The sequence below is a fragment of the Tiliqua scincoides genome, chromosome 5 (assembly GCF_035046505.1).
Source record: "Tiliqua scincoides isolate rTilSci1 chromosome 5, rTilSci1.hap2, whole genome shotgun sequence".
In the NCBI taxonomy this organism is placed as follows: domain Eukaryota; kingdom Metazoa; phylum Chordata; class Lepidosauria; order Squamata; family Scincidae; genus Tiliqua; species Tiliqua scincoides.
Window position 1 is genome coordinate 82,198,440 of NC_089825.1, and position 12,023 is coordinate 82,210,462.

General features: G+C 47.9%; 1 protein-coding gene and 1 pseudogene across 1 annotated transcript in view; both read left to right on the top strand.

The window, feature by feature from the left end:
* Window positions 1–12,023, top strand: part of ERBB2 (erb-b2 receptor tyrosine kinase 2) — a 72,216-nt gene that overhangs the window by 32,801 nt on the left and 27,392 nt on the right. Inside the window, exons 2-11 of the mRNA XM_066628432.1 lie at window positions 1,248–1,399; window positions 2,715–2,901; window positions 4,051–4,191; window positions 6,048–6,116; window positions 6,675–6,790; window positions 8,135–8,276; window positions 8,837–8,953; window positions 10,089–10,215; window positions 11,122–11,195; window positions 11,337–11,427. Of these exons, the coding sequence (XP_066484529.1) occupies window positions 1,248–1,399; window positions 2,715–2,901; window positions 4,051–4,191; window positions 6,048–6,116; window positions 6,675–6,790; window positions 8,135–8,276; window positions 8,837–8,953; window positions 10,089–10,215; window positions 11,122–11,195; window positions 11,337–11,427 (1,216 nt within the window). The remainder of the gene's footprint in view (window positions 1–1,247; window positions 1,400–2,714; window positions 2,902–4,050; window positions 4,192–6,047; window positions 6,117–6,674; window positions 6,791–8,134; window positions 8,277–8,836; window positions 8,954–10,088; window positions 10,216–11,121; window positions 11,196–11,336; window positions 11,428–12,023) is intronic.
* LOC136654974 (5S ribosomal RNA) lies at window positions 10,932–11,058 on the top strand (annotated as a pseudogene).

Consider the following 12,023-nt stretch of genomic DNA (forward strand, 5'->3'; position numbering starts at 1 on the left):
AGAAAAAAAGTGACAGCAGCCTGAGAGCTGGAAAAGTCGACAAGGCAAAAGTTAGCTTCCTAAACTAGCCTGTGCTTCCCCGCCAACATAAAACAAGACTCTTCCAAGGAACTGGGACTTGGCGGGTGACAAACGTGTCCGTTCTCTTGTCAACCACCATTTTGGGGGGGGGCAACAAGTGAATGAATAGCATGCTGGGTGTATTAAGCAACACAAGAAAATAGACTTCTGGTGCAGGGTACAAACGAAATTCACTGACATGAATTAATCAAATTTGCATACACTTGTTTGTCTTGTCCAGTTAATTTTGCTAGACCTGGAGAAAAAGCAAAGTTGGGCAAGATACTGAACCCCATCTTCTAGAAATCTGAACGCACTTGTCCCTCCATCTCTGTAGCCTTAATGGCTGAACAGATCTTTCAAAAAGAAAGCTGAGCTTCCCTGGGTGTTGATTTTTTTTCCTGCCTATGCCAAATTCTATGCTTATTGATGGGCAGCTCAGTCCTAACCCATGCTGCAGCAGTCAGGCTGGCCAGCCTGCCCCATATCCAGCATGGGGATGGCTCTGGCTGTGGCTTAGCCTGGAGCAAGGGGAACCAATCCCTGTTACTCCTAGTAATGCGGTAGCAGCCCCAATGGGGCTACTCAGATCTGCGCAACCTAAAGAGGAGGTGCAGATCCGAGCAGCCTGGCACTGTACCGGATCACCCAGGAGTGGGGTTAGAATCCGGCCCATGTGCTAGATCCTGGCCCCACTCCCTACACAGACTCATGCCACCCACAAGACTGACCGCCCTCTCCCCATCACAGAACACCTCCATTCCGCCCTCTCTCCACCCTCCCCAGACCCCTGCGCCAGCCTGACATGGCCAGTGTGAACTCACCTTTCACACTGAGGTGTGAGCCTCTCGACTCCTGAGGTGTCACAAAAGTGTCTTATGGCATGTTTGCAACACCTCTGGGTTGGGGCAAGGGACTTGCGCTGGCAACAAGGGCCAGTTGGGATTGCCCCCTGAGTCGTATATATGTGGAACTCACATATATATATTGCTTTCTGCTTTAGAGGCATAGATGTTGACCCTGTTCTAGCTTAACCTCGTCCCCCAAAAAGAATCCATAACAAGGAGGAAAGGCTTATCCTTAGTTCTCTTACAAAAAAGAAAGTAATCCGTTTAATCCCAGCCAATAAAATTCATTTCTAGTCTCCTGAGTTCAGCCTAACTGGTGTTCCTTCTCCTTGCTCACAGTATGCACGGGGACAGACATGAAACTGCAGCGACCCTCCAGTCCAGAAAACCACCAAGCCACCTTCCGCTGTCTCTATGAGGACTGTCATGTTGTGCAAGGCAACCTGGAAATCACCTATTTGCCAGCAGACGCAGATACGTCCTTTCTCAAGGTAAGTGTGATGTCGGAAATATATGCAGGATGAAATCCCCCTGTTTTTGGTGTATGAAAAGGGAGAAGGGAGAGATGAAATGCACCCTTGCTTCTAGTTCAGTTAGCCCTCCCTTTCCTGAATCGTAGATTGGGGAAAGTGGATACCCAGGAGGTGGAAAAAGTGCATTCCATCCAATACTACATCATAGCTTTTGATGCAGATTGTGGATTGCATCATAGCTTCTCCAGAACTAGGTCTGTCCACAGAGGAATCTGATGTTGTCATACAGGAGAGGGAGTTGTCAGTAGCAGGCAGGGCACTTTGTCAAGAAGCAGCTACACTAGCTGGGAGAATCGTGACTGTGTCTGAGAGGTACATTGGCAGATATAGCCTGGGTCACACTCAGCCAGCAAAAGTTCCTTTACCCTGAGGAGACCTCTGCAATACCCCCCCCCTCCCCGGGGTGTGTGTGCATGTAGCAATCGCAGCCCTTCTTATAGGATGTCTGAGCCAATGTTAACCGTGAAATCAGCATTTTGATGTTTGCTTAGTCGTAGTTCCAGTGAGTGGCTATGGGAAAGTTTCAGCCTCAGCGTCTTTCTGTCAGATGGAAAACACGAGTGACCTAGGAGTGTTGCAAGAATGAATAAGGGCTATAGAATTCCTCATGCACCCTTGTTTTAAAATAAATGTACCAGTAGAACATGGAGGTTGATGGCAGAACATCACTTCTGCTGGGACGTGCAGTGAGGTTGGCAGAGCAATTGCTAGTGGCCAGATGCGCTGACTAGTGGAGAAGACTCTGTCCACTAATGTGAGATATGGGGCAGTGGGCAGAACAGGGGAGTTTATGGATGGGAAGGGAAGCAGAACTGAGGAGGAAAGGGGTGGGATTGGTGGCATTCACATGCAGCTGGATCCTGTCCCTCTACCTTTCCCCTACAGTTACACTCCTTGATTTTGTACCAGCAGAATAGCTGGTGCAGAACTGAGGAGTCCCATAAAGAAAGAGATTTCCCTAGGGCAAGGCAACAAAAGTTCCTTTACCCTGGGAGGCTTCTGCAACTGTCCCCCCCACCCCACCCTAGGCCGCTGTGCACACTCCATTGGCATTCCTGAATCAGCGGGCAGAGGTTAGGAAGGATTGGGATGTAAGTCATTGGTAGGGAGGTTAGGTAAGGATTAGGATGTAAGTTGTTCCAGCTGCTGGAACGAACACGGAGGGCCCTTCTATCTTCAAGGGGTTGGTCTAGATGACCTTTGGAAGAGTACTGGTATCTTGAATGTATGATTCCTTACCTTCTCTGATTGATCTCTCTCTCTCTTCTTCCAGAACATCAGAGAGGTGCAAGGGTATGTCCTAATTGCCAAGAACCAAATTAGCCGCTTGCAACTGGACAGCCTGCTTATCATTCGTGGGACCCAGCTGTACGAAGAAAAATATGCTCTGGCTGTTCTCAACAACAGTGACCCAAGTGGGAATGTGGGGCTGCAGGAACTGGGCTTGTTGAAACTGACAGGTATGGTAGGAGGGGCTTGGCAGTATCTAAGAAACAGGGCATCAAAAGTTGAGGCTGTTTTGACAGATGTGTGGCAGGTGTGTAAGGTTTGAATGACAAGCATTGATGATGTATACAACAAATCCTATATTGAATAGTAGTTGAAGAGACTCAACTACAAATTATGGAAGTCCCCAGTTACTCATGAAATACATTTGATATCCTCAGGCAAGCCTCCCACTTCTACAACAACCCCTCCCCCCATCCCCATGTAAAGGGAGAACAAGACTGATCTCATTTACTTAACACATTGTAGGAATCATAATGAGAAAATATATGTGAAGTGCTTTGAACACCCTAAAGCAGTGTTTCTCAAACTGTGGGTTGGGACCCACTAGGTGGGTTGCAAGCCAATTTCAGGTGGTTCCCCATTCATTTCAAAGTGTATTTTATATTTACTATAGTGGTGCGCCGCTTAATGACAGGGATGTGGACTGGCATCCCTTTTGTTAAGCAGAGTTTGACACTTTGCAAAACATCTGAAGGCAAGGGGAAGCCCCCCCCCCTTTGCCTCCAGAAGCTGTTCTGAGCCTCCCAGAGGTAGCGCATATCCACACCTGCCTGTTTGAGGCTCAGAATGCTGGAATCACAGAAGAGACACGACTTCTGGTTTCGTCTGGGAAATTGGAAATTGTGTCTCTCGCGTGATTGGGGCATTCTGAGCTTCGCAGAGGCAGCAGACATTGTTGCCTCTGGGAAGTTCAGAAAAGCCTTTGCGGGCGAGGGGAGCAAAGCTTCCCTCAGCTTTGGAGGCTTGGGGTGTGTGACTTCTTGACCAGCTGCAGCTGTCACATATGCGTCCTATTGCTAGTTGGAAGGTTGTTAAAGGGTGGCACACCTGTATTGGATTTGATGCAACCATGACGTCACTTCCAATGGGTCCCAACAGATTATCATTCTAAAAAGTGGGTCCCGCTGCTAAAAAGTTAGAGAACACTGCTCTAAAGTATGTTGTTGTTTCAACTTGATCAGAAGGGAACTGAACTTTGAATTGTGTAAGAAACTTTAAGAGGAAAAAACAAAACAGAATCCTAAATCAGAGAAAATAAAACTGAATATATCTCTTGGTTGTTTGCTCATCTATATGTTTCCCTTGTCCTGCCTTTTTAGAGATCTTGAAAGGTGGTGTGATTATAGAAGGCAACCCGCAACTGTGCTTCCAGGAGACCATCAGGTGGAAAGCCGTCTTCCACAAATACAATTATTTGGGACAAAATGATACACTGATCAGCTACAACCGCCGCAGGACATGTAAGTATACTCTTTGGTGTTCCGGGTTGTGTAGGGGTGTCAAGTTCTGCCTTTGAAATAAAACACCAATTTTTTCTGGGGCTGGGCTGTGAAGAGGATGAAAAACATCTTAAATTCTTCACAAAGGCAAGCTGAATTTGGTGACTGTGTAAATCATTCAGATACGTCGTCATCATCATCATCATAACGTAGTAATAATGGCATATATTTGCTTATTCTAATCTTGTTAGTCATGAAGACAGGGAAAACAACTCTGCAGGGCATTGAAGCCACAGCCCCTCTCTGCTGAATATCATAGTCCTACCTTCCGTATTATGAAATTTTAGCTGGCCTCCAGCAGAGCAATATGTATTTTGCATATAAGCAACAGGCAGCCCCGTCCTAACCTGCGCTGGTGCTGCAGGGCTGCATGGCCTCCACCTTATCCAGCAGTGGTTAGGAGGAGGCTGGAGGTCCATTTGGGGTAAGGGGATATTTTTTCCCTTATCCTCTATAGCACTCCAGCCCAGTGGCGGACCTCCCCAGCCCCACACCCCAGGAAAAAAGTCCGCAATGGCACCCCCCGTGGGGTGTCACAGCCCCCCCAATGTGGAAATCTGCCCCCCCTCACCTGAGTCTCGTGGAGCCTTGCACAACCTGAGCCTGAGTCGGGAAAGCTTCCTGATGCTTCCCCAATGCTATAAACTGTGCTCCCGGGAAACCCAAAGCACAGTATCTGATCCCATTGGGAGCCTCAGAGAGGCTTCCACAGGGTCCTAGAGGCTTGTTCCTGAGGCGTTTGCTCCATCAAACTTAATGGGAGGTCTGCCACTGCTCCAGCCTGCCCAACTGAGCTACTTGGATCTGCGCCAGCAAAACCGCTGTTGCAGATTCAGGCAGCTCCGAGTAAGACTGCCAGGCCCAGGAAGGGGGTTAGGATATGGTGGGGGCTTCGTCTGCTGTTACTGTCCCCCTCCTAGGCATGTCCCACCTCCTTTCCATCCCCCTGCCCAGAAAAACTCCCTCTTGCCTCCATTTTGCCCTCTCCTCACCCCTGTGCCACTGAGGGCACAATCCAAACCTGTGCCGGAGCATGCAAGCCAGGAGGCTTGCACTGAATCCAACGCAGGTTTGTTGGCTGCAGCGGCTCAGCCAGAGGCAAGGGGAAGCTCTTCCCCTTATCCCTGGGTAAGGGCTGTGTGCCCCAATGGGTCTCCTTGGACCTGCGCCACCTCTGGAGGTGGCACAAGTTCGAGGAGAGCAGAGTGGCTTGAAGCCGCTCCATTCACCCCGAGGACGGGGGTTGGGATCTGGCATAACTGCCTGGTCCCAGCCCCACCCCTGGCTCCCCACACGCCTGCCCCCAGGGCCACCCATCGCCCACCCTCCCCCTGATTCAAGAGACTAGGATTACACTGTCAAATTCTTTACTAAGAACAGCGGAGTTCTGGGTCCTCTATCAATTGAGCAACAATGTATATTTTTGTAATGTTTTTTGATTTTGTTAGTTATTGAAGGGGCAGGGGCACTGACTCCTCACCTTGCAGCCTCCGGAAGTCCTCTTCAGCCATCTCTCTAGCTTCTGAGATTTCAGCAGATATATTGGCTAACTTCCTCTCAAGCATATTTTCACAGCCTTCAGGATTAGAAACTTGTTTTTTTTTTTAGCTTGAAGCCTGAGATGCTCAGGACGCTGAATGTTCTTCCCATGACTGCATGTTCTACTCTCTCCTACGTGTGACTCTCTCTGTTATTCCTATAGCAGTCCCAATTAGCACTTTCAAGTCTGCTTTTGCTTCTCTGATTTTGCACAAATCCACTGATTAGATGATGATCTTCTTATTTTAACAAAGTCTCTTTGTTTTCCCTCCCACCAGGCCCTGACTGCAAGAGAATCTGCCCTGAGGGCAACTGTTGGGGAGAAGCAAAAGGGAGCTGTCAGATATGTGAGTAGCAGCTACTAGAAAGGGACATGCTAAAATGCTCTGTGTGTTGGCAGCCTTCAGTCTTGAAAGACTATGGTATCGCGCTCTGAAAGGTGGTTCTGGAACAGCGTCTAGTGTGGCTGAAAAGGCCGATTTGGGAGTGACAATCCCTTCCACACTGGGAGCAAGTGCAGTCTGTCCCTGGTCTGTCTCCCTGGCTATGGGCCTTCCTTCTTTGCCTCTTAGCCTCAGACTGTTGGCCAAGTGTCTCTTCAAACTGGGAAAGGCCATGCTGCACAGCCTGCCTCCAAGCGGGCCGCTCAGAGGCCAGGGTTTCCCACTTGTTGAGGTCCACTCCTAAGGCCTTCAGATCCCTCTTGCAGATGTCCTTGATGTCCTTGTTAAAATGCTCATGATTATACAATTTCTCTAATGATTGCAGGGCAGATACAATTGTAGGGCATATACTTCATCCTAGGTTCAAGTCTTTTGAAGGCTGGGAAGGGGAACCCCACTTCTGTTCACAGAAGGAATGTGGCCTTGTGTCTAGTTTTCATTTCTCTTTTGCCCCATCACTAGTGACCAGCACCATCTGTGCCAGCAGCTGTCCGAGGTGCAAAGGGAGACACTCCACCGATTGTTGCCATGAGCAGTGCGCGGCAGGCTGCACGGGACCCAAGCACTCTGACTGCTTGGTGAGTGTGTTTGAGTGCTCCCTCTTCATTGTTGCCGCAGTATTTTTTTTTCTTGTCTATGAAATGGATTGACTTGTGTTCGGAAAAAATGCTAATCAAGGTGGAGGGTGAGGGATCCTCCTTGAGGAGGGGCTACGGAGCACCTACATTGCCTAGCAGGTCCCAATTTCCACCCCTGGCATCTCCAGGTAGGGCTGGGAAAGAGCTCTAGCAGTGGTTGTCCGTGATTTCTGACAATCAGCTGACCTAGACAGACCAATGGTTTGATTCTGCATGAGGCAGCTTCTTACATTCTGGGACACAAGATGGAGAGAAGTCAGGTTGGAGCCCAGCAGGTGGTGGGCAGCTCCTAGTAAAATCCAGCATGTCATGGTTAGAATCTGTTGGAATCTTGAGTCGACTGGTGTTTGGCCTGAGTATTACCGACAGCTCAGCCATAACTGGGCTTTACGACAACGAACAGTGGTTTTGCTGTGGTCCATGGCATTATGGCAGTGTGCAGCCGGCAAACATTTGGAAACCGCAGTGGTGTCAGAGGCCTGCTGCCACAGCCAGCTACCTGCAGAAGTGCAGGTAAACTGGCATTGCAGGCAGGGAGGGGGAGGAATGGGAAAGACTCTGGGACAGGGAGGGTATGGGCCAGAGGTGGAGCGAGAGAGGGAAGGGCTGGATCCTGATGAGACCAGCATGTGTGAGGATCTGAACCCTGTTACTTCCCCCATTCTCTCTCTTTTATTCTCTTTGGGTCTGCACCGGCAAAATAGCTGGCACAAGTCTGAAGAGACCCATTGGAGTAGCAGAGACTTTTCCTTACATTGAGAAGATCTGCAGACCGCCCCCCCCCCGCCAGATGTGCTCTGCTGGTGCAGCTGAATCAGCAGGAGAGGATTTTGTTAGGATTGGGTTACTAGTCTACCTAATACAGGTTGTGGCACCCAGCTCATGGAATTCACTTCCGTTTGAGACCAGGATGCCCCCTGTTCACTAGCATTTCGGAAGGGAGTTAAAACTCTTTTGTTTCAGCTCGCGTTTGAATTGATTTTGCTGTATTGACTCCTAGTTGTGGCACGTTTTGGTCAATGCTGCTGTATTTTTTCCCCTCTTTTGCATTTCTTACAATTCTTTTGTTTTTATTTAGTTTTAATTTTATCTTGATTATGTATTTAGACCGTTTTGGTTATGTTGTAAGCTGATTTGAGCTTGACTCGAAGAGGCCTCCATGACTACCCTCGTGTCAGGATGCAGTGCATGCCCCGTTGGCATGGCTGCATCAGAACTGGAAAGTTGGATGGGTGTATTTGCCTTTAAAAAAGAAATCTGCCCCACCCCCTTCTGTTTCTCCAGGCCTGCCTACACTTCAACCACAGTGGGAACTGTGAGGGGCATTGTCCATTTCTCTTCACCTACAACCCGGACATCTTTGAGTCTGTACCTAATCCAAATGGGCGTTACACTTTTGGTGCAACTTGCGTCACTGAATGTCCTTGTAAGAATCTGCCATCCCCTCCATGTGTGTCTTTGGGGCATGTTGTGAATTTGGAGGCTGGGAATGCCCTGGGAGTTTTCCTGTCTTTTTTGGCTAGTCCTCGCTGTGGTGATAAACTTGTGTCTGGGCTGAATTGCTTCAGCCTGGAGATGGGAACTGTCTCCTCCATACAGAAGAGTTTCCTTAACATAGAAAACTTGATGTTCATGAGGAAGGATTCTAGCCAGGCAATCTTTTTTAATGCCCATTGTGTAACACTACCTTAACCTGGCCATCAAACACACTAGCCTTCCATGGCCTTAGGCTGTTTATGAGAAGTGCTCATAGTCTCAAACATTTTCATCCTTGGCAAAACTCCAGAGAAGAGGGTGTGCCGTAGAGCTGGAAGGACTGCCAAGAACTTTCCTTGGCGGACCTTGACCTTTTGGCATCTAATCTGATACACAGTTGGGGTGCGTGCCTGCATTGTTGCAGTCTGGCACCTTGCAATACTATCCATATGTAATGTTTACAGTCTGCTGAATCTGGACTTTCATGTGCTTCCTGCCCCTTGACTACAGATAATTACTTGGCTGCTGAGATTGGCTCCTGTACCTTGGTGTGTCCTCAGAACAGCCAGGAGGTGAGTGTGGGCACCGTGCAGAAGTGTGAGAAGTGCAACAAACCCTGCCCAGAAGGTAAGATCCAGGAGGATTTACATTTACGTAATTCCTGTGATACACCTGTCTTTTGTACCCCATCTTAAGTGCCTGCTACCACTAAGTACCTCTGGGACATCATCCATGCTTGCAGAAGTAGTCAGTTTATTGATTTATTGATGGATTTATTGATGCCACAGCACACTTTTGAAGCAGCCATTAATTTTCCTGTTTTGAGTATACAGTATGTGATTTGAGTTTTACGTGCTGGCCCTGGGACATAACCCTCAGCTAATACAAGGGGCGACAGTATAACAAAAGCAGAACACCCAGCAGGGAAGCAATTGTACAATTAAATAAAAAGAATAAGAGGGGAAATTACAAGGATATGGAGTTCACAGAGAAACAGAAAGAATTCTTTGCGTCTGTTATCACTACAGAAGAGGCATGGTGGATACATGTACCTGAACTGACTTTCTTAGGTTGGAAATCTGAAGAATTGAGTCAAACAGAAGTGATAAGTAATGAAGTTTTGGAGCATATTGGCAAAATTAACAAATTGCTCAGCCCAGACCATATCCACTGAAGGGTTCTGAAGAAACTCAAATGCAAAATTGCTATCTTCTAACAAAATATGTCACTTTCTCTCTAATTCGACCTCCCTAGCAGAGGACAGGAAGGTAGCCAGTGATATTTTAAAAGGGATCTGGGGAAATCTGGAAAATTACACGCTGGTCAGCTTAATGGCTGATCCAGCTAAACTGGTGAAAAGCCTAATTAAAGGTAAATTATTTAGCATAAGAATGGTCTGTCTGAAGGAGAATTGACATGGTTTCTGCAGATGTACATCCTGCCTCACTAACCTTCTAGAATTCTTGGACAGGGTCAGTGGCTTGTAGTTGATTCAGTTGATATGGTATACTTGAACTTTCAGAAAGCTTCTGCCAGAGCCTCTTGTCAAAGCTTCTTGCTCAAACTTAGCAGTCAAGGAATAAAAGACAGATCCTTTTATGGATTGGTAACTGGTTAAAAAAAAAAAGCAGTGTAGGAATAAAAGAGGAATTTTTACAATGGTGGAGAGTCTTTATAATTAGCATAATGTCAAATCTGCACCCTTATTTGCATTTGCTCCTCATTTTTCCTGACCTCATACCTCTTTGTGTCCCTCTTTTAGTCTGCTATGGCTTAGGGATGAATTCCCTGAAAGGGGTCCATGCTGTCAGTGCTTCCAATATACATCACTTTGCTGGCTGCACGAAGATCTTTGGCAGCTTAGCCTTTCTGCCGGAGACTTTTGCAGGGTGAGTAACCTTGAGCTTGGTTATGAGGGGCACATCTTCTTTCAGATCGTGTGGCGAGGGAAACATTTTCTTAACTGTAGCTTGCAAGACAGCCCTGGTTTTAGCTTTGGAAGGCTGTGTGCAGGTACACAGCTACGAAAGCGGAGGAGGCCGTTTTGTTACTTTTTAAAAACAGACCTCCTTCCCTTATTGAAACTATCTTGTGCTTTCATGCACAAAAAGAAGTTGGGCAAGGAATATCATGAACTTACCTTCATACCCAGCCCTGTAGACCCTCAAGCAGTTCTGTCACGTGTTGACAACATGGTGGGGTGTCAACTGAATAGAACCAAAGTGAAGGAATGACCATCAAAGTTAGCTCGAGTCAGGGTTGACCCAAGATACCAAGGCACTTGAAGTGGTATGACAGATGCTGCCCCCCCTTTATCAGGCAGTGTGCCAATCTCTGCTCCTCCCAGACCCTGGATTGGAAAAGGAAGAAGGGGACAGAGTGGAAGCGGAAAGGAGAGTGGTGGGCTAGAGTGTCGGGAGACACTTTTCCATGGAGGAGGAGGAGCAGTGGAGGCACATGGGCAGATGGAGGTGGGCACCCCCCACCCACCAAGCTGCTGTCTGAGATGACTGCTTCAGTTGGCCTCATGGATAGGCCAGCCCCATCCAGAGTGCAGAATTTGATGTATTAAGGGCAGGGGATGGAGGGGAAATTAGATGCTCCTGCCTGTATTCATTTTCCCCCATTGCCCTGCACATGCCCGATCTCATCTGATCTCGGAAGCTAAGCAGGGTCAGGCCTGGTTAGTACTTGGATGGGAGACTGCCTGGGAATACCAGGTGCTGTCGGCTTATACCATAGTCTTTCGGGACTGAAGGTTGCCAACCATTGCCATTCCTCTCTTTACCATCCAGGGATCCTGCCACCAACACCCCACCTCTGGCTCCTGAACAGCTTAAAGCTTTTGAGAACCTGAAGGATCTGACAGGTATGTAAGAAAGGATTTCTGGGTGGCCCTAAATTCCAGCTCCGCCCTAGACAATGCAGTTGCCTTGTTGCTAGAGAGTGACATTCCTTGCCATAGATTAAGTACCGAGTTTCTGCATTGAAGAGCCTTGTGTTTTAACAGGTTACTTATACATTGAGTCCTGGCCGGAATACCTCATGGACTTGAGTCCCTTCCAGAAACTTCAAGTGATCCGGGGACGAGCGCTCTACAAGTAAGCTCTCTCTCAGAATTGACATTATTCTGAGTGTAGCAGTGGTGGCATTCCTGGTGTGGCATAGTTATTAAGAGGCTGAGCTGTCTCAGAAAGTCCCCAAACTGAATATTGCCTCTGCCAAAAACTTACTAGGTGGCCACTTAGGCAATCTTAAGTACAAAAACTCAGTACATTTCCTTGTTGGGGTGGAGGTGAAGGTGTGATTTTAAGATGTGGGGAGGAAAGATGGCTTGGAGGAAAAATGGAAACCCTTTCCATTAACATAGTGTTAAATGTTACTACTGGCGTCAGTATGATGTCTGAAGAGGAGGTCAGAGGTGCATTCAAATAACTTCTTCCCTAAGAAACTCATTGGCTGGCCCTGGGCTCATCACTCAGGGCCCAATCCGATCCAATTTTCCAGTTCTGGTGCAGCCATGCCAATGGAGCGTTCCCTGCATCCTGTGGTCGTGGGGCAGTCACAGATGCCTCCTCAAGGTATGGAAACATTTGTTCCCTTACCTCAAGGCTGCACTGCGGCTGCACCAGTGCTGGAAAGTTGAATAGGATCGGGGCCTCAGTCTAGTACACCTCACAAGGCTGGCATCAGTATA